Below are 24462 nucleotides of genomic sequence, written 5' to 3' on the forward strand. Positions count from 1 at the left end.
TCCTGTCTTCTTTGGCCCAGTTCTGCACACGGCTCACAAGACAAAGCTCTGTTCATTTGAGTTCTTTATTTAAATGCATCAATGTTGTTACAAAACAATTCTCTTTGATAGCAATTATACTCTGCTGTCCATTATGTAAGTAAACATACACAAAATTAAATAAGGGTTAGTTCAAGTGGAAAAACTCATGTGACGACCTTTAGATAATATCACAACACGACCAAATGAAATGACAGCATTCTTGGAACAGTAGTGAAATTATAACAATGCACCTTCATAGTACTCATACCTGTCGTAGGAGTGCAATTTTAAAAGAATTATTCAATAACAATAGTGAACAACCTAATGACATCACAAAACTGACATTGTTAACTTTGTGTAAATCTATAGATGCAAATTATCAGCTAAAATGTTTAAAAGTATGTTGTCATATTATCCAGCAGATATCATCAGACGCCAAACAGGATAACACTTTTCTTGTGTGACTATGCAGAAATTGTGTATTTCAATAATACATATATATATATATTTGTTAAACTGCCATGAGAATATGATTTGACAGCTACATTCAAAGCTTAATACATGTGGTGTTCAAAAAAAGTGTATAGACATTTGGAAGAAGCATCATAAACCTTAAAAATAAGCTGAGACATTTTATAATGGGTGCAAAAATAGATATTCCAAAAGCACTGGTGTATATTCGCAGAAATCTTTTTAAAACAGCTCAAATGCCAGCGTTCACTTGACGTTGCAGATCCTGACTGACGTTCCGACTCCAAAGCCCGGATAGAGGGGCTCGACAAATTTAGTCTCAAACCTGTGCAGGCGGGTCATGGTGTTGCCTATGCTGTAAAATGCCAACACCCCTGCAGTGTGATCCAGGTACACGCCTATCCGCGGGGAGTGAGGACCATTGGCAGGCTTGTCCACGCGGTTGTGCCACGCTGAGTAACCGGAGTCAGAACAAAGCAGACTCCAGGATTTGTCGTTATAGCCCAGCAGACAGAGCGAACCTTTGCCCTTTCGACTGATGCTCTTATAAGCCACTCCGATGGAGAACTCCCCGCTCCACTCGATCTCCCAGTAGTAGCGGCCTCCAGATAGAGCTTCTCGGCACAGCACCTGGGCAAAGCTATCAAACCTCTCTGAGTTGTCTCCGTAGGACTGCGGCTCCCTGGTGCGGATAACTTTCCTGCTGTTCTCAGAGATGCAAAGCTCCTTGTAGGCCGTGTTATGATCTAATTTCAGTTGGCAGAAGTCTGAAGAAGGAAAGACGACATTGAATCCAATTCAAAACCGTGTGAACAATGTCGAGTTTTTAAAAGTTGAGCCTAATGTAGCTGTTTTACTGCAGAACAGAGCAGTGATCCTCAAATGGATGTGAGGTGCACCTCTGAAATATCTATGCTGTACATGAATTTAAAAAATACCAGTCATAGAGTTCCTGAAACAGACTTAAATCCAGTAAAAATGCCGTTTTTACAAAGTGTTTGTCAGTTACAGATTTATTGTTTCATAACCTGCACGCTGATACACAGCGCTGCACTGCTGCATTTGACCTTTTCATAGAAGTCAAATGTTCTTTGTTGCTTTGAAGTGCTGCCTTATACCATAACTGATACGAGAGAAATGATTGAGGATATTAACCTCCAGCAAGAGACTTCTGTGCCATAAAAAAGTCATTGAGTGAAACGCATTTTCCTGAGATGTCATGAGCACAAGTAAAGCAGCACGCTGCAGTAAAATACAAACTGTCAAACTGACAAAAGTAAAAAAAATGAATACTTGAGTACAAGTTATGTTCCAGAACGACTCACATTTCAGAAAATCAGCTCTGGTCTTTGGCTCTGGGGGAGTGTTGTCCACTGTCATTTCTTTGCCTGCACGTGAAATATCTCTTTGTTAGGTCAAGGTGAACTCCATGCGCCCACACAAATGCCTGTAATTCTTTGGCTGGTGTGGTTTTGGATAATAATTAACCTCTTGCGGTTATAAACTGCTATAGGAGCCTCACCTCTGCTCCTTCTGTCCAACGTTCGACTCTCTGTAGTGTAAACCGGGACCTCATTCACTGTAAAGTAGAAGATATACATGATTAGAAACCTGGAAGTTTTACTCTTTGTGTTCAACATTACGTTTGTGCTGCTCACACCTGACTTGGAAATCCTGAGCAGCTCCTCTCTGCCAAACTCCTCGAGGCGCTCCTTAATCTCAGCCACAGCTTTCCTGACAGCCGCGAAGGAGAAGTCGGGGTTCACGGTCACTCTGGGTATGAAGCCGTCATCAGTGGGGGTGCAGAGGTAGTTGAAGTTCTGGTGCAAACATGAGAGCCAATGAGAAATTTGAGGTAGTGTCACGTGGACGGTGACACGTGGGTGCCTGGGTTCTCAGTACTGTGAGTGTTATATTATGGAAATGTATTGATCTGCCCAATTTTTTAAAAAGGGCTCAATATTTCATCACAGTGTCATCGTTAATCACTTATTAATAAGTATCCTGTTAGCCTGATATGACAGCTGTCGACACAGTTTCTTTAAGGCTGCGTGGTACCTGCAGGAAGTGGATGTGGTCCTCAGTGCTGTACAGCTGCTTGAGGCCAGACTCTTTTTTCTTCAGCTCATCAATCTCTTGTTCCAGACGCTCGATCAAAGCCTCGGATTGGCTGAAAGCAGCCTTCTCATTGATTCCAATCAGCTTGCTCACCTCTGACCTCATCCTCTCAATGGAGCGTATCATATCCTCAAACATCTTCTGGCTCTCCACCATGGCTCTGTGGGCGGAGTTCTGGGCAAAGCAAGCAGGATGTCATCGCTCTACAGCCTGATCTTCATCAGCCTGATCTAAACAATCTTGGGAGACTGATCTTGCTTTGTGTAGAAACTGATCCGGTTGTTCAGGCCTTACCTTGAGGGAATCCACCGCAGTCTTGAGCTCCTCCAGCTCCTTCACCCTCTCCTGGCATTTTTGTTTAATCTCAGCTTGGGAGACTCCCAAAAGTTTCTGCAGAATTAAGGAGTATTACAGAGATATGCGTTTTAATAATTTCCCAACCATTTGTGCTCATGCTGGGAGCTAAACTGGCTTTAAGATTACTATCACGTAAAATGCAGCTGAATGTTGTTTTTAAAAAGGTTATGCCAAATGTAAAGCCTGCAAACATTCTTTCTCATCACGGAGTATCGGTGTGGCCCTGTGGCGTCCTTAATAAGCCCCTCTCAAAGATCTTCTTAATACATCCCGCTTTTATCTCAGAGGGAGAGGGGAAAAATCTTTGGAGGAATTCTGGCCATGTCAGGAATGTGAATCTACCAGCGTCTGACTTTTAAAGAGACGTTTCAAGGTGCACGCAGCGCTGACATGCAGAATAGAAGGCTTCTAATTCAGCTTTTACTCGAGCCCACCAACCCATTCTTCAAGATAAGCTTGAGGAATGTGGGGAATCCAGGGAGGGGGAATCAACAGGAGAGGGGGAGGGGAGACGGAGCGGGAGATGGAGTGAGATGTGTTGGACTCAGGTTGTAAATCTTTAGATGAGAGAAACCAGACTCCCCGCCATGTAAAGCCAACAGTGGGATAAAATATGCGTTCATGGCGGCACAGGACTCCTTTAGCCTGCATTAGCTGTAAAAACACTCCCTGATTACTCACACAGCTGCTACATTACAGTATCTATTGACATTCATGTCTATCCCACAGTGTGTTACAGGCAAAGTGAGTCATTTGAATGCACATTGCTCACAGAGATTGAATGTAGGTGTAGAGTGCCTGCACTCCCTGACATTCCTGCACCGCTGCACACTCACTCCCACAGGTGGGAACCAGCGCAGCAGAAAGAAGGCTGCACTTTCTGTGTGTTTATCCCACAGCTGGATCACCGCATTTTCTGGAAAGCCGCTTTCACGGCGCCTGTAAGACACGCCTCCGGCCAGTGTCCAGCTAATCACAGGGCTGGATTTGTTTTGGCGGCTGTGAACGCTCGCCAGGGTTGCTGATAGCCTTGGTGAAATGGGTCAAAGTACAATCACCAGTCGCAGTTCAGGGGAAGGAATTGAGAAAAACAGCCTGTTTGCTTTAGCTCAAGTTATTCCAGAGAGGATGTGCTCCTAACCTATCAAAGAAAACATTCAGCTTGCAGTCTCTCTCTCACTTGGTCTCTGTCTGTTAAAAGGAGGCATCAACAGACACTGAGAGTTATTCTTACCTGCTTCTCGCCCCTCTCTGCCTCAGCAGACACGATGTCATGGCCCCTGTGCTCGCTGACTGTGCAGATGGCACAGATACACATTTGATCTGTGCGACAGAAGAGCTCCAGGGACTTCTGGTGCTGTGGGCAGATCTTCCTGTCCAAGTTCCCTAACTCGTCCACAAGCTTGTGCCTCTTGAACGTGGTTGATTCATAGTGTGGCTTCAAGTGCTTTTCGCAGTAGGATGCCAGGCAGTTGAGGCAGGACTTGACAGCCTTTAATTTCTTCCCGATGCAGAAGTCACAGGGCACGTCGTTTGATCCGGCAAAGACGCTCCCCTGGGACGTGCTGAGGTTGAGGTTCAGACCGCTCTTCTTGATCTTCTCTGCCACCATGCTCAGAGTGGCGTTGGGCCTCAGTACAGGCCTCTGGGTGAATGTGATCTTACACTGGGGACAAATGTAAATCCCTGTGTAGTCGGCTTCATTCCAGTAGCCACTGATGCAGTCCATACAGAAGCTGTGGCCGCAGGGGATAGCCACAGGGTCCCTCAGTAGGTTCTGACACAGAGAGCAGCTGAAGTAGTCTGGAGAGGTGTGATCAGCCATTGTGGTGGACTCCAAACAGTCAGCCCTGGAGAAACAGTCAGGGAGAATGCCAGGAGGAGATAGGGATTTCGTCGAGTGTGCCTGAAAGCCCGCCCTCGAGAGTGTGGTACAGCCTGCCAGAGACAGGACCTACTTGTATTTCTAAATTCCAAAAGGTTATTGATTGAAAGCAGGCAAGGCCCCTCCCCCGTCCTGTGAGTACATCGGGCCCTGCCCAGTTCAGATAAGCAGGTTGAACAAGGAGGGAGAGGAAAAAAGAGCAAAGCAGAGAGCAGACAGGAGAGCAGAGAGAGAGCAGAAATAAAGAGAGAATGAATGAAAAGTAAAACACCAAAGTCGTGACAATAAATGTGCAAGAAAATGTTTCCATTTCCCTGCAGCTTCCTCTTCTTTCACTCGCATTTCTCATGTGGCTCATCTGCGGGTGAGCTGCGCACACACTTCTTGGCAGCTGCATTTCCACCTATTGTTGTCCCACAGAATCGCCATTGTCTTAAACCGGTTATAGTCCGACAAACATACATGCAGCCTAAGGTACTGAAGGAATTTCAGGGACCACCCAGTAAACAAACACGCACACGGTTTGAGAATGACCTCAAACGTCTCTGCTCACATCTGTCGTCAGAGAAACACTCATTTAAAAGTTGTAATATTTGTTCTGTAACTGGCCCGACTCGTCCGTTCACTCGTACGTGGCCGTTTGTATCTGCAGATATGCGGCTGGTTTCTGTTTTCAGTGGTAAGAAAACATTCACGTGTCAAACATAAACGCATGGGTGCAAATACTCAAACAGACGCATTCCTGTCGCGTCCAGGTGTTGTTGCGGTAGATGTCTCGCATAGTTGTGTACATATTTCACTCGAGTTACGTGGCAATGCAAAATGTCCCCCTCATAATTCCTGCACGTATTACTGGTTAGAACAAAGCAGGGGAAGAACTCCTGAGGTGACCCGACTCTCTCCACAGCGTGAAGTGTCTGCTGACATCACCGGCCTCTCATTAGCATTTCAATTAGGCCCAATCTGCCCCTACTTACACCAGTGTCCAACTCACAGGCATGTTTCCTGCTTGAAATTACCTTGAAAGTACACATTGTTAAAAAAAGAAATACAAACACTCTTTGAACACTGTTTGAAATTAGCTTCAAATAAAATTGTGCAATGTATGTTTGCCTGATCTGCAATCACATGGCAAAGTAATCTTAAGCTTCTAAAAGGTACATTTGCTCCACCTTCAATTCATAGCTTGCATTACTTCATACACGAGGTGGTTTCACCTCTCCGTATTTGGTCAGGTTTCTGATAAGCCAGTTTTCCTTCCTTCCTCCAGAGTAAAGGGAGCATTGTGCTTACAGATTAACCACCTGTTTTTGGACAGCACGACTGCCAAAGGGGAAAAATCTTTGAATCAAAGTTTTAAATGAGCGTGCTTGCTAGAAGAGTGAAAGCTTAACAGCACAAGTTTGGTCAAATGTATCCCGTGCTCCGAGGAAGCCAATCTGAAGCATAACAGTGTTTACAGTCAGTTTTATTAAGGTTTGAGCAGACGCCCACTTTAAAGAGTGGCAGGCTTGTTATCAGGCTGTTTTCTCCAACAAAGCAGACCGAAACTCCGCAGTCATCCACAGTCATATATAGTCCAAGTTCAAGGGGAAAGGTCACCCTTTATAAAAGTGCAGCGAGCATGGTTTCTTCAAGGTGAGCGCAGGAGAGCGCTCGCTGTTTGATCAAAGGAAACGAGTGAAATGAGAGCTTAAAAAGTGAAAATGCAGGCATCGGTCATCAGTGCATACACAAGATTTCAGTGAAAAAGACTGTTGCAAGATTCAGAAGAAATGTTGCTTGACAGGATGCATAACTCAGATAGGGATGATCCAAAACGTAGAACAGCGTTCAAAGTGTCTAACAGCTCGTTCTGCGGCTCAGAACTGCATTCCCGTGTTTTTTCATTTGTTGTGGTAATGATAAGGATGTAGAGATGTGCACATCCTTTGTTATTGTTATGATATAAAGTTTTGGTTTGCTCGAAAGTGAGTCCTGAAAAAAAGAAGGGAACGGTATCAAATCCTTACACGATCATTGTTAGGCGCTATTTTAGGTCGTGATGCAGCTGAACTGCTTATAAGGAAACCTGCAGCCAGCAGCGAGCCACGACAAGAACATCAGCAGAACGTAAGGCTGGAGTCGGGGGATAAGGAGAGAGCGACGGTCTGTGGCCAGCAGCAAAGCCTCGGTGGTGTCTTGTTGTCGCCTCTTCAGTGAACCTGCCAAAGATTCACAATGGTTTATGCTCCCATGCTGACATCCTCACAGCTGAACTTTGTGTCATGATGCTCGAGGGCCCTCTTTTTGAGCAACGCGGAAAAAACTGAATCACAAAGTCAGAGAACTTTAAAAGAAGCTAAGATCTCAGCGCTCTCTGTTTCTACACCCCTGTAGGGAGAGGTCGAGTCACATGGAAGGAATAAACTCTGACAGATGCTTATTTGACCTTTTTGCTCCGATCACTGTGTTTGCTGGAACTGGATAACGGGCGCATGAAAAAACAAAACTATGCACAGATGACAAAGTGAAATATCGTCTCGTAGCTCCAGACAGTTTTTCTCCTCCAAAGAATCAAACAAAGAAATTTTTTTGTTTTATGGAAACGAAATCAGAAAACAGAAAATCTGCCATCAGGACAGACATGCTTTCTATTGCATCACTAGCAGTTCTGTCGTCAGTTTAAAAGGGTGTGTTGCAAGTCACTGGCATGTAATCAGATTACAAACGGATGAGCAGTGTTACAGAGCACAAGTTACAGACTGTCCTAAAATGATTCAGCATAAAATAAGAAATGAAATTAAAGAAATCCTGTGAAAAGTATCTATGTAACTTTACCCTAAACTAACACTGACTTTAAATAAGTTAACTGCAGAGAAGAGTGATGGAAATCCTTTGAATGCCAATGAACTTGAAATAAAATAAGTAACTTTTACAAACCAGAGATTACATAAAGATATTTGTGATGCTTTTTCCAATATCAGTTCACAAAGTTTTGAATCACCTCCAGTGAGGAGCGTAACCACAGCCAGAGCAGCTTTGGTTAAATGCTACGTGTGGTCATACATGTCAGCTGCAGTTACTGTTGTTCACAGCCGACCCTGTAATGCTGTTTAGACCCTGCTGGCTCTCACACAAAGGAATCTTTTAAGCAGGCTTTCTTGGCCCTTCTGTTATCTCGGCTATCAAGTGTAGTTGCATTCCTATCTGACACTGAAACTCCGGCCGGGAGGCGTGTTCGCCGTAAAGTAAAATATACAGAGGGAAGGATTTTGTGTGTGTGCAGAAGATGATACATTATTAAATACTTTAGCTTCTTACTGGTGGAAACGTTACAGTTGAGTTCGTGTATATGAGAACTGTGGCATCCTGTCAGAGGAAATCAGTGGCAAAGCAAAGTAAACGCGGTTAATAATTAACTGGTCACGGGTGAAGTCAACTTTAGCAAATCCAACAGACTGAATCTGACCGGAGCTCGCAGAAGGTTTTACTCACTCGTTTACATTTGATGCCATTTTATTTATTTTATTATTACACATCTTATTCCCTGAAATGTGTAACACCTGTTTTATGGCTTTTCTTTCACTTCTGTTAAAAAACAAATAATGCTTCAGTTCCTGTGAATATTACGTGGTATCCTTTGATTACACATCGTTGCTGCTCAAAATTTCCTATCTTAGTTTGGACCTTTTGTTTTTTTACAGTGTCAAAATGTAATAAATGGAAACTACAACTCTTTGGATCAAATATTTTCAGATCGCACATATCATTCATTTTCTCAGCATTCTGTAACACGTGGATCTACTCATTGTGTCCTTTTCTTTCTCCGCCCTTGTTTTACTGGTTTCGGCTTAACCTGTTTATCCTCCCTCTCTGTTTACTCTATATAAGTTGCACCCGCACTACCTGTGCAGTCACTTTGCCACAGTGCTGACACAAGTGAGGCTCTGACTTCACATCATCTTCTCGGCGTTAGAGGGAAAAGAAGCAAACTGCCTCCATGTCTTTTGACCAAGACACCTGCTACCTTTGTAAGGAATATCTCAGGGACCCTGTGTCCATCCCATGTGGCCACGTATTCTGCTCCATCTGCCTGAAGACATACTGGGATCATGCTGAACACACCGGCTCGTTCAACTGCCCGGAGTGCAGGGTTTCCTACAGCAAGAGGCCAACTCCGAGGCGCGTCGGAGGCTCAAGGAACTCCACGCTCCAACGCAACTCGGAGTCCTTTCCGCCTCCACCTCCGTCCCCCGACTACAACGTCGCTGGACCCCAGGATGTAGGTTGTGACATCTGCGTTGGGAAGAAGCACAAAGCCATCAAGTCCTGCCTGATGTGTCTGGCGCACTACTGCGAGAAGCACCTGAAGCCCCACTACGAGTCGGCCACCTTTAAGAGGCACAAGCTGGTGGATGAAATCGGCCACCTGGACAGGCAGATCTGCCCGCAGCATCAGAAGGGTCTGGAGCTGTTCTGTCGCACCGACCAGATGTGTATCTGCGTGCTGTGCACAGTGAAAGAACACAAGGGCCACGACATGGTGTCAGCTGAGCAGGAGAGATCTGAGGAACAGGTAGGCAACACCCTCGTACCGGTCCTCCTTTGGTTCAACAATAACGCTAAAACGTGTGAGAAATAAGGGTCAAATATTCCGTATTAAAGCTGTAACACGGTGCACTACAGCAGTTAAAGGGTGGGGAGCAAAGCATGAAAGAGCAGCAACAATAGACGCCCATTCACGCAAACAAAGATAAAGGTGTTGGCGTCCAGTGAACCTGGACCCCTGAACTTAAAAGCCAAACATTTAAGCTAATTTTTTTAGACGATTTCATATATTTGAGTTACTTCTGCGTAAAGCTCTTGTCATAATAATCATCAATGTTTCAACTGTCTTATAGCAACGGCTGGGTGCCACCCAGGCTGAGATCCAGGAGAGGATTCACGATCGCCTGAAACAGATGGAGGAACTAAAACACGCGGTGGACTCTCTCAAGGTTTGTGCCGCAATCACCGTCATTATCATCCATCAGACAGATACGAGCACTCTGACCGCTACAGGCTGAGCGGAAGCTAACAGCACTGACAGCATTCCTTCTTCTAAGTGTGTCATCGTAAAAACCAGTGCGACACCAGTTCACCTTACGACACACTCCAATGTCTCCTGTGCAGAACTCAGCCCAGAGGGCGCTTCAGGAATGTGAGAAGATGTTTGGCGACATGATGCGCTCCATTGAGAGGATGCAGCAAGAGATGGCAAAGCTGATATCCTCCAACAAGCGGGCGGCACTCAACAACGCAGAGAGCCATCTGGAGCGTCTGAGTCATGAGATCGCTGACCTGAAGGCGAGAGACAACGAGATCACCCAGCTGTCTCGCACCGAGGACCACATCCACTTCATCCAGGTAACTGGCAGCCGCCAGCGGCTCAGGAAGGCATGTTCATAAAGATAAAAATATAATCTGACAGAATCAGTGTTATCTTACTTTTATATTGTTGTTAGAGTTACCACATGCTGATAGCACAAACAGAGGCCGAGGAGCTGCCGTCGGTGAGCGTCAACCCGTACTTCTCCTTCGGCCCGGTGACCAAAGCCGTCTCTGAGCTGAAACAGCAACTGAATGAATCCAGCAATGACGAACTGGTTAAGGTAGCCAAGACAGGTGAGCGTGAAGACTGACGTCTCGATGTTCACAGAACAGATGCAGCAGGGAATCTGACTACTGCAGTGTGATGTTGCTGTAATCTCACTGTGTTATTTCAAACATATGAAGAAAGCACGATGACTGAGCGGTTTTTCTGTATTTGCAGTTAACAAAATGACCTTCTGTGAGCTGGAGGATTCCAAGAAGAAACAATATCAATCAATAAAAAGTGAGTCAGTCTTTCAAGAGCATCATTTCACAACTTGCTCATACACACAACAATGAATGAGGGCGGAACAACTTTAGCACAGAGTCAGGCTAAAGCCAGGAGATGTGGTGTTGAGTCATAACGCTCAGGCGTTTCATCATCTGGCCCTGTTTCCTCAGTTCTTTCCATTCTCCTGTTAGATTGCTTTACGAGGTGTTTGCCTGATCACTGATAGTGTGACGAGAACGTGACCTCCTGCACACGTATTAGCTGTTCAGGTGCAGCACATTAAAAACTGCTGACACACAACTCTGTCTCATTTTCTGTGTTTCCTCTCACAGGTGACGAAGCTCCCGTGTACAAGTCTGTGCCAGTCAAGGAGCCTCAGTACAGGGAGGACTTCCTGAGATGTGAGTCTCTGCTCTGACCCACACTGTTCACCGTTCTCTCTGCTCAGTTCACTGCATGACGCATATTAGATGCTGACGAGGTTCTCTGTCAGACCCTGTGGCTGACCACAAAATCTGCTCTTAGAAGCTACTGTTAGTCCTACAGTGTTGACAGAGGTTGGGACTGATTCACTGCAAATATTGCACAGCTATGTCATCTTTACTTAAGCTGCATTTTAACCTCCTGCAACACGAGCTCTTGTTTGGGATGCATTTTTCATTTCTCCAAATTTTCTCGAAGCCAATAAGTAAAAAAAGAAGCATCGCCTTTGAACAGAAAGGTTTTTAAATACATAAATATATTAAAAAGTATGTCCTCGATATAGAGACAGTGGGTTTGTTTGGCAGCATAACACAATATAGTTTTATGGTCATTATTAACAGAGTGTAAAATATTGATTTTGTAAGATGGAGTGTAAGTCTAAATGTAATGTTCCCATATGAGGACACGGTCTCAGGAGGTTAATCCAGCTTTCAACAGAAATCTTTGGGGCCTCTCAACTTTAGCGCTGGGAGAAACTGCATAGTCATTGACTCACGTCACAGCTGAAAAAGGTCTTTGCTGGAATTCTGTTTGTGGTCAAACTCACAAACAGTGTTTGATACCTTTGGCGTTCCAGATCATAGGCCGGGCAGATCTAGCCGAGGGCGTCGGGTGTCCCACCAGCTGTGACCTGCAGAGGTGGAGGTACACAGCAGTCAGGTGACTATTCTGATTTCCGTGTCCAGCCAGAGGGTCTCTTGCTTTTCCTTCAAAGTGTGTTTTGCAGAAGTCATTTAAACTTCTACCGCAGTGAGTAGAAGTTTAACTGAGATGTCGATGACGTTCTGCTGCTGCTTTGGAGTGGGGTGCTTCAGCTGCTGTAGGACAGATGCTTTGGCTATTTGCTTTCCTCATTTACGTTTATCCCAGACTGATTTAAGTTAAGCATTGTCGAGTAAACAATGAACTTGTCTTCCACCCATCTTTAGATGCTTGCCAGCTCACTCTGGACCAAAACACAGCCTACAGACAGCTTTACTTGTCACGAGGGAACAGAAAAGCTGCCCTCAAGAGAGACCCCCAGTCCTACCCTGACAGCCCTGCCAGGTTCGACTCCCTGCCACAGGTCTTGTGTAAGGAGCCCCTCTCTGGAGGCACCTACTACTGGGAGGTAGACTGGAGTGGGGAGGGGGCTTCCATCGGCATCGCCTACAAAGGCATCAAGAGATCGGGCTACAGTGACAGCTGCCGCATCGGCTACAACCGCAAGTCATGGAGCCTTTTCTGCTCTGATTCCAGTTACTCAGCCCGCCACAACAAGGACCAGCAAGAGGTCAGCGCGCCCTACTCCTCCCGCATCGGCGTTTTCCTGGATCACGCCGGGGGTACTCTCTCATTCTACGCTGTTGGGGAAACCATGTCTCTAATCCACCGCTTTAATGCCTCCTTTAGTGAACCTGTCTATCCAGGCTTCTGGGTTTGGTATGAGTCAGCCATTACCATTATCCAGCTGTGATTAAGTAACACATCCAAAGATCAGTGGGTGTGGAATGATGCAAAGTACTGCTGTTGTGAGAAAATATGCTTTTGTTTCCCCCTTTTTTTCTGATATTAGATCGTTGTTTTGTTTGGTATCTGATATGTGCTGATGGGGGAAACGATGCTCGAAGAGCAAATATTCAGCAAATCAACATGTGTTCAGTGTAAAATCAGTTGCAGAAAGTCAATGAGCATTTACTAATTCAGAAATAATATAGTATATGCATATTTACACTATAATTCAAAATAATGAACCTTGTACAATGTGATGACCATTTGTGATATTTTGCTTTTTTTATCAAATAAACTTTTGGTAACAAGCATGAGCTGTGATGCGGATTTTTTCCTCTCATTTCTTCTACGATGACGAGCTTCCTAACTCACTCTTCAAGCTAATCAGCTCTGAGCCAGATCTGTAAGATCTTTAAAAGGCAGACATTTCCTGCCATTAGCAACGTCACTCACAGTGCAATTATTTAATAAGCAAATGTAAAATAGACCCAGCTTTGAGTGTGGACTGGGAGGAGATGGTGTGTTTGTGTGTGCTTAAAGCACAGTGTTTTGAAAAGCAGCTGAGAGGTCATTAAGGAACTCTACAGGAACAGGCGAGGTGTACCTGAGAGGTTTCTGTGACGCTTAAGACTCGTTCAGCTGAGTGGAAGTATGACTGAGTCCTAATGTATCGTCAAGTTCTTCAGTAAAAAGTTCTGAGTTAGTTTAGTTTTTTTACATTTATTATTCATTTATTTATTTATTCTTTTATTTATTTATTTTGGTTTTGTTATCGAAGTTTAAAATGAAATAAAAATTGTTCTGAGTTAGTGTAGCAACTCAGGAGCACCGAAATTTACCTTTCACCGTGCAGCAGTCGCTCTGCTGTGATGTTTAAATAAAGCGACTTCAGTTTGTGGCCTGGGCCTTGAGGTGGAGCTTGAAAGGTCTAGTGGAGAGGATATGAAAACCCCTCCAGAAACCTTGAGATTATAATCAGCAGGCAGGCTTTCCCATTGTTCAATAATACTGCAGTCTTGATTTGTAAGCTTTTAAAATTACTTTTTGCAAATATGAAGCTGAGCTTGAGACAAAGACGACAATAAAAATCTCAAACTCATCTCCATAGTTTGGATTATAATATTTCTCAGTTTAAAAAATGAAAGAGGCTTTTACACTAAGATGAATGAAGCGGAGCCTGTTTATCCGGCCTACTGCATCATCAACACCACTCTGCAAAAACTTTGGCTTCAACTTCGAAATTCTTCAACCTTTAATATAACTCGGGGCTCTTGCAGCCTCTGGTGGACAAACGTCTGCAGTACTAAGTTTGAGCAGGTTTTTTATCGTGGCTGAAGTGAAAGCTTCCGCTGTTAGCGTGTACAAACAGTAACTAAAACAGAGCAAAGTGCTTCCTTGGCTGGTCCAGCTTACGTACAGTATGACATTGACATCTCTACAACATCTCAGTTCCGTAACCCAGCACATTACACCAGTAAATATTAAAGGTTTTACGTTTTCTTCTTGCAACAAAATAGCCCGTCCGTGGAAAAGGGAGTTAAAGGGAGCCTAGCACACAGTTTAACCACTCTGGACTGAAACGGCTACACGGATTCAAATGTCCATAATATAATCCAGGACACCGGTAAGGTTTCCTGCCACTCCCTGTAAATCACAAGCTCGTGCTGTCCTTTTACCATCGAGTCCATAGAGGGCAGTCAACCCAAACATCCCCTAGCAGGGGGAAAAAAAAGAAAAGAAGCTGTTTCTGTACGGACGCTTTTAATCTGCGCACCATTAGAAAGAAGCGCCGCATTCTCACATTTTCGCAAGTGTGGCTGCACAGGTGAGTGTTCATGCGATCAATATAAACAGTGTTAACTCCAGGCTTTCGCACCGTGGTGTTACACGATGTGTCCTGTAGGATCATCCTTCCATGTTCTGTCGAACATCACGTCTTCGTCTTGCTAAGCAGGAGTTACTCAAAGAAGAAAGCTTTGAATGGAGCTAGCTAATTTGCTAACATAACATTAGCTGGCGTTAGCATTACTTGGCACTATCCTTGCTCTGTTTACTTGGCGCCAAACGAGATTTGTGGATTTCGTGTACCACATTATTAAATCTGTGTTATGGCGATACCCGAGCTTCCCGTTGCTTATGTGAAAAAGTAAAAATATGAAGAATAAAAAGCCTTAGAAACCAGGCTAACGTAACGCTAACACTGTTCTTACTCTGTTGTGGCATGCGCTCAACTCTGTCACTATGACAACCAACTGACCAGGACGGGCTCTTTAAAGTGTTAATTGTTTGACAATCTAACTACTTAATGTTGTGGTAGTCTTATCACCAAAGTGTTTTGGTTTTTAACATTTATTTAATAGTGACTGGGTTGTATGTCGTTAAAACGTCAGTAGAAATATTTGAATCTCTTGCTGGAGCAAAATTATTTTTTTTATCTGTTGTTTGACATTCTGACATGGAGTGGGATAGTCTGAAGGTCTAATACTGCGAAATGCCTGTTTTTAAATGTAAAAGTAGTGGTAGGAAACCGGGCAGGATCACTCTATAGTGATTAATGAATGATCTTTCTGCTTTTAATACAGATGGCAACTACAAAGGTTCCAGAGGTTCGTGACATCACACGAATCGAGAGAATTGGTATGACTGAGACCCGGAAACACATGATGATTGGTTACTGTGTGATAGGTGCACATGGTACCTGATTTTTGAGTTTTTTTACTTCCTGTGACTCACATTATTTTATCTGTTTTCACCTTGTTGTTTAGGTGCACATTCTCACATTCGTGGCCTTGGTTTGGATGATGCTTTAGAACCAAGACAGGTAGCGTTAAGTCTTTAAATGCCTTTTTTGTCTCTTTCTTAAGGGGCATGTAATGGATTTGTGACTTAAATATTCTGTGTCTGTGTCGAGGAGATGTGCCTTTTACATGTCTATGTTCAATTCCAGGTGTCTCAGGGGATGGTTGGCCAGCTGGCCTCCCGTCGAGCCGCAGGAGTCATCTTGGAGATGATCAAAGATGGCCACATTGCTGGCAGGGCAATACTGATTGCTGGCCAGCCTGGCACAGGAAAAACTGCAATTGCTATGGGTAAGATCTCCACTGGAAGCCTCCAGAACATAATATTAGCCCCAGCTAGAAGAGATATTGGTTTCTTGGATTGATGGGATTGGCTTAGGGTACATTTTTGTTGCTCCCAGCTTGATTGGCAGAGTGTGGGTTCAGCTGAGACTTTGTTTTTGATTTTGGGGGGTTTTCCAATGCAGGCATCGCCCAGTCTCTTGGCCCTGATACACCCTTTACAGCACTGGCTGGTAGTGAGATCTTCTCCCTGGAGATGAGCAAGACTGAGGCACTTAGCCAAGCTTTTAGAAAAGCCATTGGAGTAAGGATCAAGTGAGTGAGCAAATGCTGTAATAGAGTTTGGTAAATCTTCTTATACGAAAAGAACTGCTATTAACTGTTTTTATTTTTTAACAGAGAGGAGACGGAGATCATTGAAGGAGAGGTGGTCGAGATCCAGATTGACAGACCAGCCACAGGAACGGTAAGCAGCTTCCACTCGTAATATAGTGAACCCAGTCTTTTTATGTGGTTCTTTGGGAAGTATTTTATTGGTCACACCAGGGTTGGGTGATATGTAAACATTTTCCAGCCTACAGTCGTCCGTCCAGTAATCGACAATGGGTGATATATTTGCACCTGCGCAGACTTTTTGATGGGCGGAGCAATGTAGTCATGCACAGACTGATTTGCACGTTTACAACACAGAGGAAGTCCAAACAGGGATGAACTAATTTCCCCCCAAAATTAGGGCTGTGGCGTTAACGTGTCAATCATCACGACACGACAATGCGTTGACAGAGACATTTTAGGGATTTCGACTCAGTCTGCGCTCCCGATGGGTTACTTGTTAATCGCGTTAGTCGTGATGACGGCACGTTAACGCTGACAGCACTGAAAAAATATGAAGTCGCCAATTTGGGATTTTTAAACCACGTGAAAGAGGTAAACCTGAGGATGTAACCAAAGCGGTGTGCGGCTTGTGCAGACGTATAGTGCGAGCAAAGCACTCAAACACGGCTAACTTGCATGAGCACGTACGTGTCCACCATGCAGCTGAGTATGCTAGGCTATCACCAACTTCTGCAGCTACATCATTATTAGCAAATTTACTCATGGGCAAATAAATAAATCGTCCTTGTGAAAACGATCGCTGATGGGCTGAGCCTGTCGTCGACATGTTCGTCCAATCGCACAACCCCAGGTCACACCAGTGGTAATCGCTTCTGTCAGTCTGCCCCAGGGCAGCTGTGGCTACAACTGCAGCTGCCTCCACCAGTGTGTGAATGTGAGAGTGAATGAATAGTGGAAGTGTACAGTGCTTTGAGGGTCTTGAAAAGCGCTATATAAATGCAATCCATTATTATTATTATTATTATGATACTTCATATAACTTACTGAGAAGTTTGTGCCTTGGATCAGGGTGCAAAGGTGGGCAAGTTGACGCTAAAGACTACGGAGATGGAGACGATCTACGACTTGGGCAACAAGATGATTGACAGTTTGAGTAAAGAGAAGGTGCAAGCGGGGTAAGTTCAGTAGGTGATCTTGTTACAGGACCTGTTATGTGATATGAATGTTATATGAAGTTTTACAGCATCACTCAGACTTGCACAGGACTCGTGTCTTCTGAGCGTTTCTGTTGCTTTTCTCTCAGAGATGTTATCACCATCGATAAAGCCACTGGAAAGATCACCAAGTTGGGGCGCTCTTTCACCAGAGCCAGAGACTACGATGCCATGGGAGCTCAGGTCTGTTGTCACAGCGCTCAGATCGTGCTGTTGGATGATGCAGTATTTTAAAATCAATTTCTTTACCATCTTTTTAGACACAGTTTGTACAGTGTCCTGAGGGAGAGCTGCAGAAGAGAAAAGAGGTGGTCCACACAGTGTCGCTCCACGAGATCGATGTCATTAACAGTCGCACACAAGGCTTCCTGGCTCTTTTCTCTGGAGACACCGGAGAGATCAAGTCTGAAGTCCGCGAGCAGATTAATGCCAAAGTGTGTGAGTGGAGGGAAGAAGGAAAGGCCGAGATCATTCCAGGGGTGAGTGTTTTTATATGCTTCTATTTGCTTTTCATGAGTTTCTGTTAAACGTTTCTCTCTTGTTGTAGGTGTTATTTATTGATGAGGTGCATATGCTGGACATGGAGTGCTTTTCCTTCTTGAACCGTGCCCTGGAGAGTGACCTCTCCCCAGTTCTCATTATGGCCACCAACAGAGGCATCACTCGGTACTGTTTTTCCAAACCGTACTGCTTTCAGTCAGCCTTCCGCTTCAGTAAAGGTAATACTGAATAATTTGGGTGTTTCATTAGTAACGTGCTACTCACTCGTCTCCCTGCAGAATCCGTGGAACAAACTATCAGAGCCCTCACGGCATCCCCATCGATCTCCTCGATCGGCTGCTCATCATCGCCACCTCCCCTTACACCGAAAAAGAGACGAAGCAGATCCTGAAGATCCGGTAAAAACGCGTGTTCATAATCAGCAGACGCTTCCATCTTCTGCCGCAGATGAAATGTAAAGCTGAGGTTTCCGTTTCAGGTGTGAGGAGGAGGATGTGGAGCTGAGCGAGGAGGCTCACACGGTCCTCACTCGTATCGGCATGGAAACGTCACTGCGCTACGCGATCCAGCTGATCAGCACCGCAGGGCTGGTGTGTCGTAAACGCAAGGTAAGCTCGATGTGAACGACTTCAGCAGCTGCACGTGTATCACATCCATTGCTTCTTTCGTTTTGTCACGTTGACTCTGTTGGTGCCGTTTGTTTTTTGCAGGGCACAGAGGTTCAGGTAGAAGACATTAAAAGAGTTTACTCTCTGTTCCTGGATGAGGCCAGATCCTCTCAGTACATGAAGGAGTATCAGGATTCCTTCCTCTTTAATGAAACACGTGAGTTTGCTGTTCGTTCTCTGTATCAGCAGCTCGTGCGTTCACACAAGTTAAACGCTGGTTTTCACCCCTCGTGGGAGTAACTAGTGTAGATTTTAGGTTTAGAATACTAAAAGTGATCTGAGGAGAAAAACGCTGTGAAACGGCGTTATTCCCAACTCAGTGCTGCAGTCGTGCTGGAAAAGAAGGCGCTCGGTTTTCTTTCTGTGTAAATATGCAGGTTTGACATGACATGATGAACAGATGTTCTTATGTTTCAGAAACAGCTGCTATGGACACCTCGTAATGAAGACGATGCTTTCTCTTCCTCCTCTGTGAAGTTTTTTTATGCTGTTCGCCGTCATCTAGTGTTGGTGTCGATTCACAACCGGACTTCTTCCCAAATTTGAGTTTAGCCTCTTGAATTAACTGAATTAGACTGGAGGTGGACACAGAATTGTCCTTGATCTCCACACTGTTTAAATTCAAATCTTTTGGACTGAAATTCAATCACATTTTGAAATGACCCCAGTCCTTCATCTCTGAGGCCTTGTGGCGTGAATACCCATTCCTTAAGTGTTTGTTTTATGTTGTTGACCTTTTACATGGTTTAATTTTATGAAAATAAGTAAACAAGCTTTTCTAAGCATATTGAGATTCTTTCTTTCTTGTCCTTTAAACTTGAAAGCTACGAAACTGTTTTTCACGTTTAAAGTTAGCTTTTGGAGGTGCAGGCTCACATAAACATGAGAATGATGTGTCTGCCTGACCAGGCGGTGGTGCAGTCTGCTCAGGATTGATCAGTGATCAGTTTATTACCCCGGCTGAAGAAAAAAACGTTTGGATGTAAAATTTAAAACAAAATCACTCATAACGTTTATCACTAATAAAATAGTTACAGTTGCTACCACAAGGGGGAGCTCAAAGATCTTTACTGTAAGCCTGGTCCTGAGAAACCATGCACTGTGCAAACCGCTGGGATGCCTGCGAGCCCTTAGTGTGCATTTTAATGAGCAAATTGAACAGCACTGCATACAGCCTAAAAATATCTTCCTGTTGAATCACTTCAGCATGTTTGATGCGTGTCGTCCTGTAAATGTCCTGCTTGAGTCTGTAGGTGTATAGCAGGCTTTGACACTCACTCTAGATTTTCCTGTATTCAGATGTTTAGACCCTGCGAGTCTCGTCATCCTTGTCATGTCATGTTTGGGTTTAGCCTGAGTATTTAACCAGAAATCTGACACAGGGTTCAATCAAATCATGTTTTCAAAGTGAGTGTATTTTATCTAAGTCATAAATTGTTGACAATGTGACAATAAATAAGTAGTTAAAGTGCTGTTTGGTATGTGGGCATATCAAACGTATTATAAAAACTGTTACATTGAATAGATCACACTGGATTTTTGGTCCCATAGTCATATATGTCACATTTAATATGTATTTTTTAACAGGTTTCTTCCTGTTAAAAGGGAGTTTTTCCTTCCCACTGTCGCCAAAGTGCTGCTCATAGGGGGTCATGTGATTGTTGGGTTTTCTCTGTATGTATAATTGTAGGATCTACTGCACAATACACAGCACCTTGAGGCGACTGTTGTGACTTGGCGCTGTATAAATGACAGTGAATCGAATCACTCCATTTCTACATGGATTCATTGAAACCAGTGAATCTTCTACATTCAGTGTTAACATATGTTGGACAGCCACATTCAAATGTCTGCGATAGGCCAGTATCTACCAATAGCATCACCAGCAACCTTCAGCTGAAATGGGAATATCACCTGACTGTTTCAAACCAATCAGAGCATGTTAATCAATTTTACCTACATATGGTCAGAGAGCAGTGCAGACTGCCTGCTCTCATGCATATTTAATGTTTAGTTGGTGTCTGGCAGAGAGTTCTTACCCTGCTGCCTACATCCCATAAATCCCTCAGTCCCACGAGGCTTCTGTTGTGCTGCCGCCTACCACCACATCCGATGATTCTCCCACTGGATTTGGGCCGAGACAAACTTCCCAAGGAGCCAGCCTCACTGTTAGCATTTACAGAAGCGATATGGTGACGCCTTTATCGTGTCCGTCGTTATCAGGAGCCACGTAAACTGAATCCTCTTCCTCAGCAGAATTAAGAACCGTCTCATTTAATATGGATTTGAATACACTTGACCTCAGGACATTTGTCTTCAGCGTCAGTGCGAATGCAGATCACTGTTTACAGATCACACTCGGCTCGGCCCCTCTGGGTGGGAGCAGGTTTTGGCTCCCACTCTTTGTCTCCACACCGCTGTCCACAGGCTACGAGGCTGCACAGCATGCTAACATGTGGCATTTTGCCTGTTTCACAGATTTAGATGCCCTTTTTCCCCTCCTAGTATTCTGCAAATGTCCTCTCCACAGATCCACTGACTTTATCTCCTCTTTATTTGTAATCAGCACTCAGTGCTGTTCTGTAATCATTGAAGCGCTTTGAAAACACGGCCAAAGTGCTCCAACGAGCTGGGTCAAAGTGACAGCCAGGCAAGCACTCTCCTACACTATTGACTGTGTCAAAGGTCATTTGACATTCTCATAGCCTAACAAGCCTCTCCACATGAATCTCATTAGGTGAATGTATCCATATCAAAACCAGAACGGACGTATTGATCAGTGATATTGTCAGGAAAGGGTTTTGCTCTAAAGTAGTGAATGATTTTTGTCACCAGTTCATGGTGACAAATTGTAGAGGCAACAACACAACAAAGAAATGGAGGATTTTGTGCTTTTGGACTGTGTGGTTTGCTCTGATTGCTTACAGCTACAAATGAGGCTCACTCAGGTGTTTTACTGCAACACTGACTGACAGCATGGGTGATGGCGTCCTCTTCTTATCAGTACGTCACACTCGTCATGTCCCCTTTTCTTTATCAGTTGCACTTACTGCTATCTAACATGCTTCACTTAATTAAGCACCTCTCAGACGCGTGTTTATGTCGACATAAGCAGCGAGATCTCACTGAGGTAAAGTTCAGCAAGTTTAGCACGAAGCAATATTTCCCGTCCTCCTTATTTTTCTGTCCTGCCACATTTCCTCGTGTGATGTCATTCATGTCCTTTGAATAGCATTTGAGGAATTTGGAATGTGGCGTCTGTGTAGGCATAGCATTCACGTCTATTTCCTGAAGTCTCCGAGAAAAAACGAAATCTCTTAGCGCCATATGTGAACAGGCAGAGAAGCTGTTCCTGCGGTAAAATCAAAGAGGGAGGTCAGTGGACGTGCAGCACGCTGGATGTGGTGATGCCATAAAAACAGGGTTAAGTGAAGCAACTGATGCTCCTCAAATTTGTGTCCAAGTCAACCAAGGGATTATTTCATGTGAATAATTATCTTCTAAACAACTGTCCCACTGAAACAGCTGCTGAACAGTGGGCACCACATTTGTACATCCACATTAACTTCTGAATTCACGTCATAAAGCAGTTTCAAATCCACAGAGCTTGTGTGGCGATGTGCAGTCAGCTTCCCATCGCTGTCGGCCTGCGTGCAACGCCTGGTCGGTCACTAACCACTCTGAATTATGTACTGGCTCCATTTGAGTCTTTGCTCAGTGACATCCGTTTCTTTGTGGTTAACATGTCTCAGCTCTTTATTCTCTGGCTGAGTAAGAGCCGAGGAAAGTGTGAGCCCACAGCAAAGACAGGAAGCTGGGCTCAGCTGTGCATCTATAATGCAGCTAAACGCTGGGCAGGACTAATGTTGGGCTATAAGAATGACTTATGTCAGTTTGGTAGCATACAGGTAAAAATGAAGGATTATTTTTTATTCAAATATGGACTTTGATTTTTAGACATTCACAAATTTCATGCAAAATATGAAAAACCAACCTGATGGGTGGAAATTCAGCCATCGGTAACACTACAAAAGCCACTGTAACTGTAATGACATCGTGCTGAAACAACTGGAAAAGTGTAACCTGTTTATTTTCATCTGATATCTGTACAAACATTCAGAGCAGCCATTCAGTCAAGAGCCAGACCAGCGGCTGCTGTTCCTAAAGGGTCGACCAGCTTGACAAATGGGACTGTGGGTATTGTAGGTATACTGCAGCATGGCTGATCCAGCCCAGTTGGAGCACCCAGGGATGTGCACATCAGCTATGTGTGTAATATGTTCCTTACATCAAACATGTTTCATTTGACTACACAAAGCAGCAGATATCCTCTCATTTGGTGTCTGACCCCGTTTAAAGTAGAAGAGGTGTGGTACTGCAGGTGTGAGCGATTTACTCTGTCATCTCGTTTGCATGCACCTGTTTGTGTGTGTGTGTAGCTACTCCGTGTAATTTGCCTTCCTCCACACTGTGGTCGGCACTTTCTCACTTCTCCACACACAAATCATTCACAAAGCTGCTTCCACACCTCTGCTTCTTGTGTGGGAGCGATGAATGCAGATGCTACCCACACACATGGGCGTGTGCATAAATAGCCTCAGTTCACGCTGCAGTGGAAACATCAGCTCTAAATATGGAATCGTGGGATTAAAAATAGCACCATCATCCAGTCTTTGCAGGCCAAGCATAAGCTCATGTTTAATTCAGAAAACTCTGGTATTCATAACTCACACTTGCTTCACCCGTGACACTGAACCCACTGTGGTGCTTAACAAGCACACTGCAGTAACACTGTTTCATTGTCAATTTGCATTTCATCCTTGTTAGTAAGCATGCAAATCAAATTAATCCCTCATCCCAGCGGGGACGTCACTGACACAGTTTGAGATGAAGTTACAGTCTCAAGGCCCGGTGGGAAGCGAGGAGTGATCATCATAGCTGGCTGTGGGGTAATGACGTCTGCTCCAAAGACAGCAAGCATGGCCACTTCCTGCCATGTTCTTGACACGTGTTCCTGAATCATTTACTCCTTCACTGACGTTGCTGAGCCCACCGACATCTCTTATTCATTCCATGAGGGCAGGAGGGCACCTCGTGTTTTCCCTCGAACATGTGTCAGCTTCTTTAATCGCATAATAACACATGCAGAGATATGCATTAATGCAGACTCTGACAGCTGAAGGTCAGCCGGCTCCACAGGGCTAAAAACATCCATGAAGTCCAAAGTAGAGGAGAGGAAGAGCATCGCTCAAGCCAGCCAACCAAAGTGCAGGTCTTAAAAGTTAGCAAATAATAATTTCACACGTGTTGCGTGTTAAACAATAAACCACACTTCCATGTTTAACTTCGATCATTTAATTTTGCTGTATGCTGTACCTCAAAGATCGATTCTTGCACATCTGTTCAAAAATATCTTATAAAATGTGACTGTGCGGGTCTGTAGGAAGCAGCTACACGTCAGCCAGTAGGTGATAGTTCTGCAGGTCAGGTCAAAACATCCTTGAACACAACCTCAGACACAGAGCCAGGATGAACTCCAGGCTGTTGGCTGGACTTTTATGGGATTTGTTGGAGACGGGATGAATTCTAATAATAAAGCGTCTTATTGCGACTTTTGTCTATATAAATAAAATTGAATTGAACTAATAACATGTTCATACAGCTTATTTTAGCCGATTTAAAAATGGGGCTTTGGGCAGCCTGTTGCACAAACACATCATTTGCTCCTGTTTCTTTCTGTGGAATGACAACAGTGTTTTTGCACCAACAATGTGATTCTTGTTGGTGCAAGCTGAGAGTCGGGCATTTCAACATCGTGTGCAGTGTATTCATAAAAATGTAGGAAACTACAGAGAGGACACAGAAGAAATGGAGGGCTCGTCTTCTGCAGATAAACAGTATCTGAGAGTCATAATCTGAAAGCATAGGAAGACTTATCTGCTCCTTTAACGTGATCAGAAATGTTCTCAGTCTGAAAGGAAACAAAGTCCAC

At 44.3% G+C, this 24462-nt stretch overlaps 3 protein-coding genes across 6 annotated transcripts; 2 read left to right on the top strand and 1 right to left on the bottom strand.

The window, feature by feature from the left end:
• Nucleotides 1–46: 46 nt before the first annotated feature.
• On the bottom strand, nt 47–5379 carry ftr82 (finTRIM family, member 82). The gene is made up of 7 exons (XM_026182162.1): nt 4202–5379; nt 2905–3000; nt 2551–2784; nt 2153–2312; nt 2015–2071; nt 1818–1880; nt 47–1259 (listed from the first exon to the last, which is right to left on the bottom strand). The coding sequence occupies exons 1-7, from the start codon at nt 4790–4792 to the stop codon at nt 739–741; spliced, it is 1722 nt and encodes a 573-aa protein (XP_026037947.1). The 5' UTR covers nt 4793–5379; the 3' UTR covers nt 47–738.
• A 2475-nt stretch (nt 5380–7854) lies between these two features.
• Nucleotides 7855–12980, top strand: ftr83 (finTRIM family, member 83). Of its 2 annotated transcripts, XM_026182161.1 has the most exons (8): nt 7855–9410; nt 9736–9831; nt 10007–10240; nt 10339–10498; nt 10647–10709; nt 11030–11098; nt 11758–11840; nt 12110–12175. In XM_026182161.1, exons 1-7 carry the CDS (start codon nt 8835–8837, stop codon nt 11808–11810), a joined length of 1251 nt encoding a protein of 416 aa, XP_026037946.1. In that variant the 5' UTR covers nt 7855–8834; the 3' UTR covers nt 11811–11840; nt 12110–12175. The 2 variants fall into 2 exon arrangements, with proteins under 2 accessions (XP_026037946.1, XP_026037945.1); XM_026182160.1 differs by lacking the exon at nt 11758–11840 and having other exon boundaries at nt 7873–9410; nt 12110–12980.
• A 1434-nt stretch (nt 12981–14414) lies between these two features.
• Nucleotides 14415–19257, top strand: ruvbl2 (RuvB-like AAA ATPase 2). 3 transcript variants are annotated; one of them, XM_026182974.1, is made up of 14 exons: nt 14415–14496; nt 15254–15308; nt 15437–15492; nt 15619–15760; nt 15937–16066; nt 16151–16217; nt 17156–17262; nt 17391–17484; nt 17562–17780; nt 17849–17967; nt 18081–18200; nt 18281–18410; nt 18513–18627; nt 18888–19257. In XM_026182974.1, exons 2-14 carry the CDS (start codon nt 15254–15256, stop codon nt 18911–18913), a joined length of 1380 nt encoding a protein of 459 aa, XP_026038759.1. In that variant the 5' UTR covers nt 14415–14496; the 3' UTR covers nt 18914–19257. The 3 variants fall into 3 exon arrangements, with proteins under 3 accessions (XP_026038759.1, XP_026038758.1, XP_026038757.1); XM_026182973.1 differs by lacking the exon at nt 14415–14496 and adding an exon at nt 15069–15147 and having other exon boundaries at nt 18894–19257; XM_026182972.1 differs by lacking the exon at nt 14415–14496 and adding an exon at nt 15071–15147.
• Nucleotides 19258–24462: the final 5205 nt, after the last annotated feature.

Source organism: Astatotilapia calliptera, chromosome 10 (assembly GCF_900246225.1).
Source record: "Astatotilapia calliptera chromosome 10, fAstCal1.2, whole genome shotgun sequence".
In the NCBI taxonomy this organism is placed as follows: Eukaryota; Metazoa; Chordata; class Actinopteri; order Cichliformes; family Cichlidae; genus Astatotilapia; species Astatotilapia calliptera.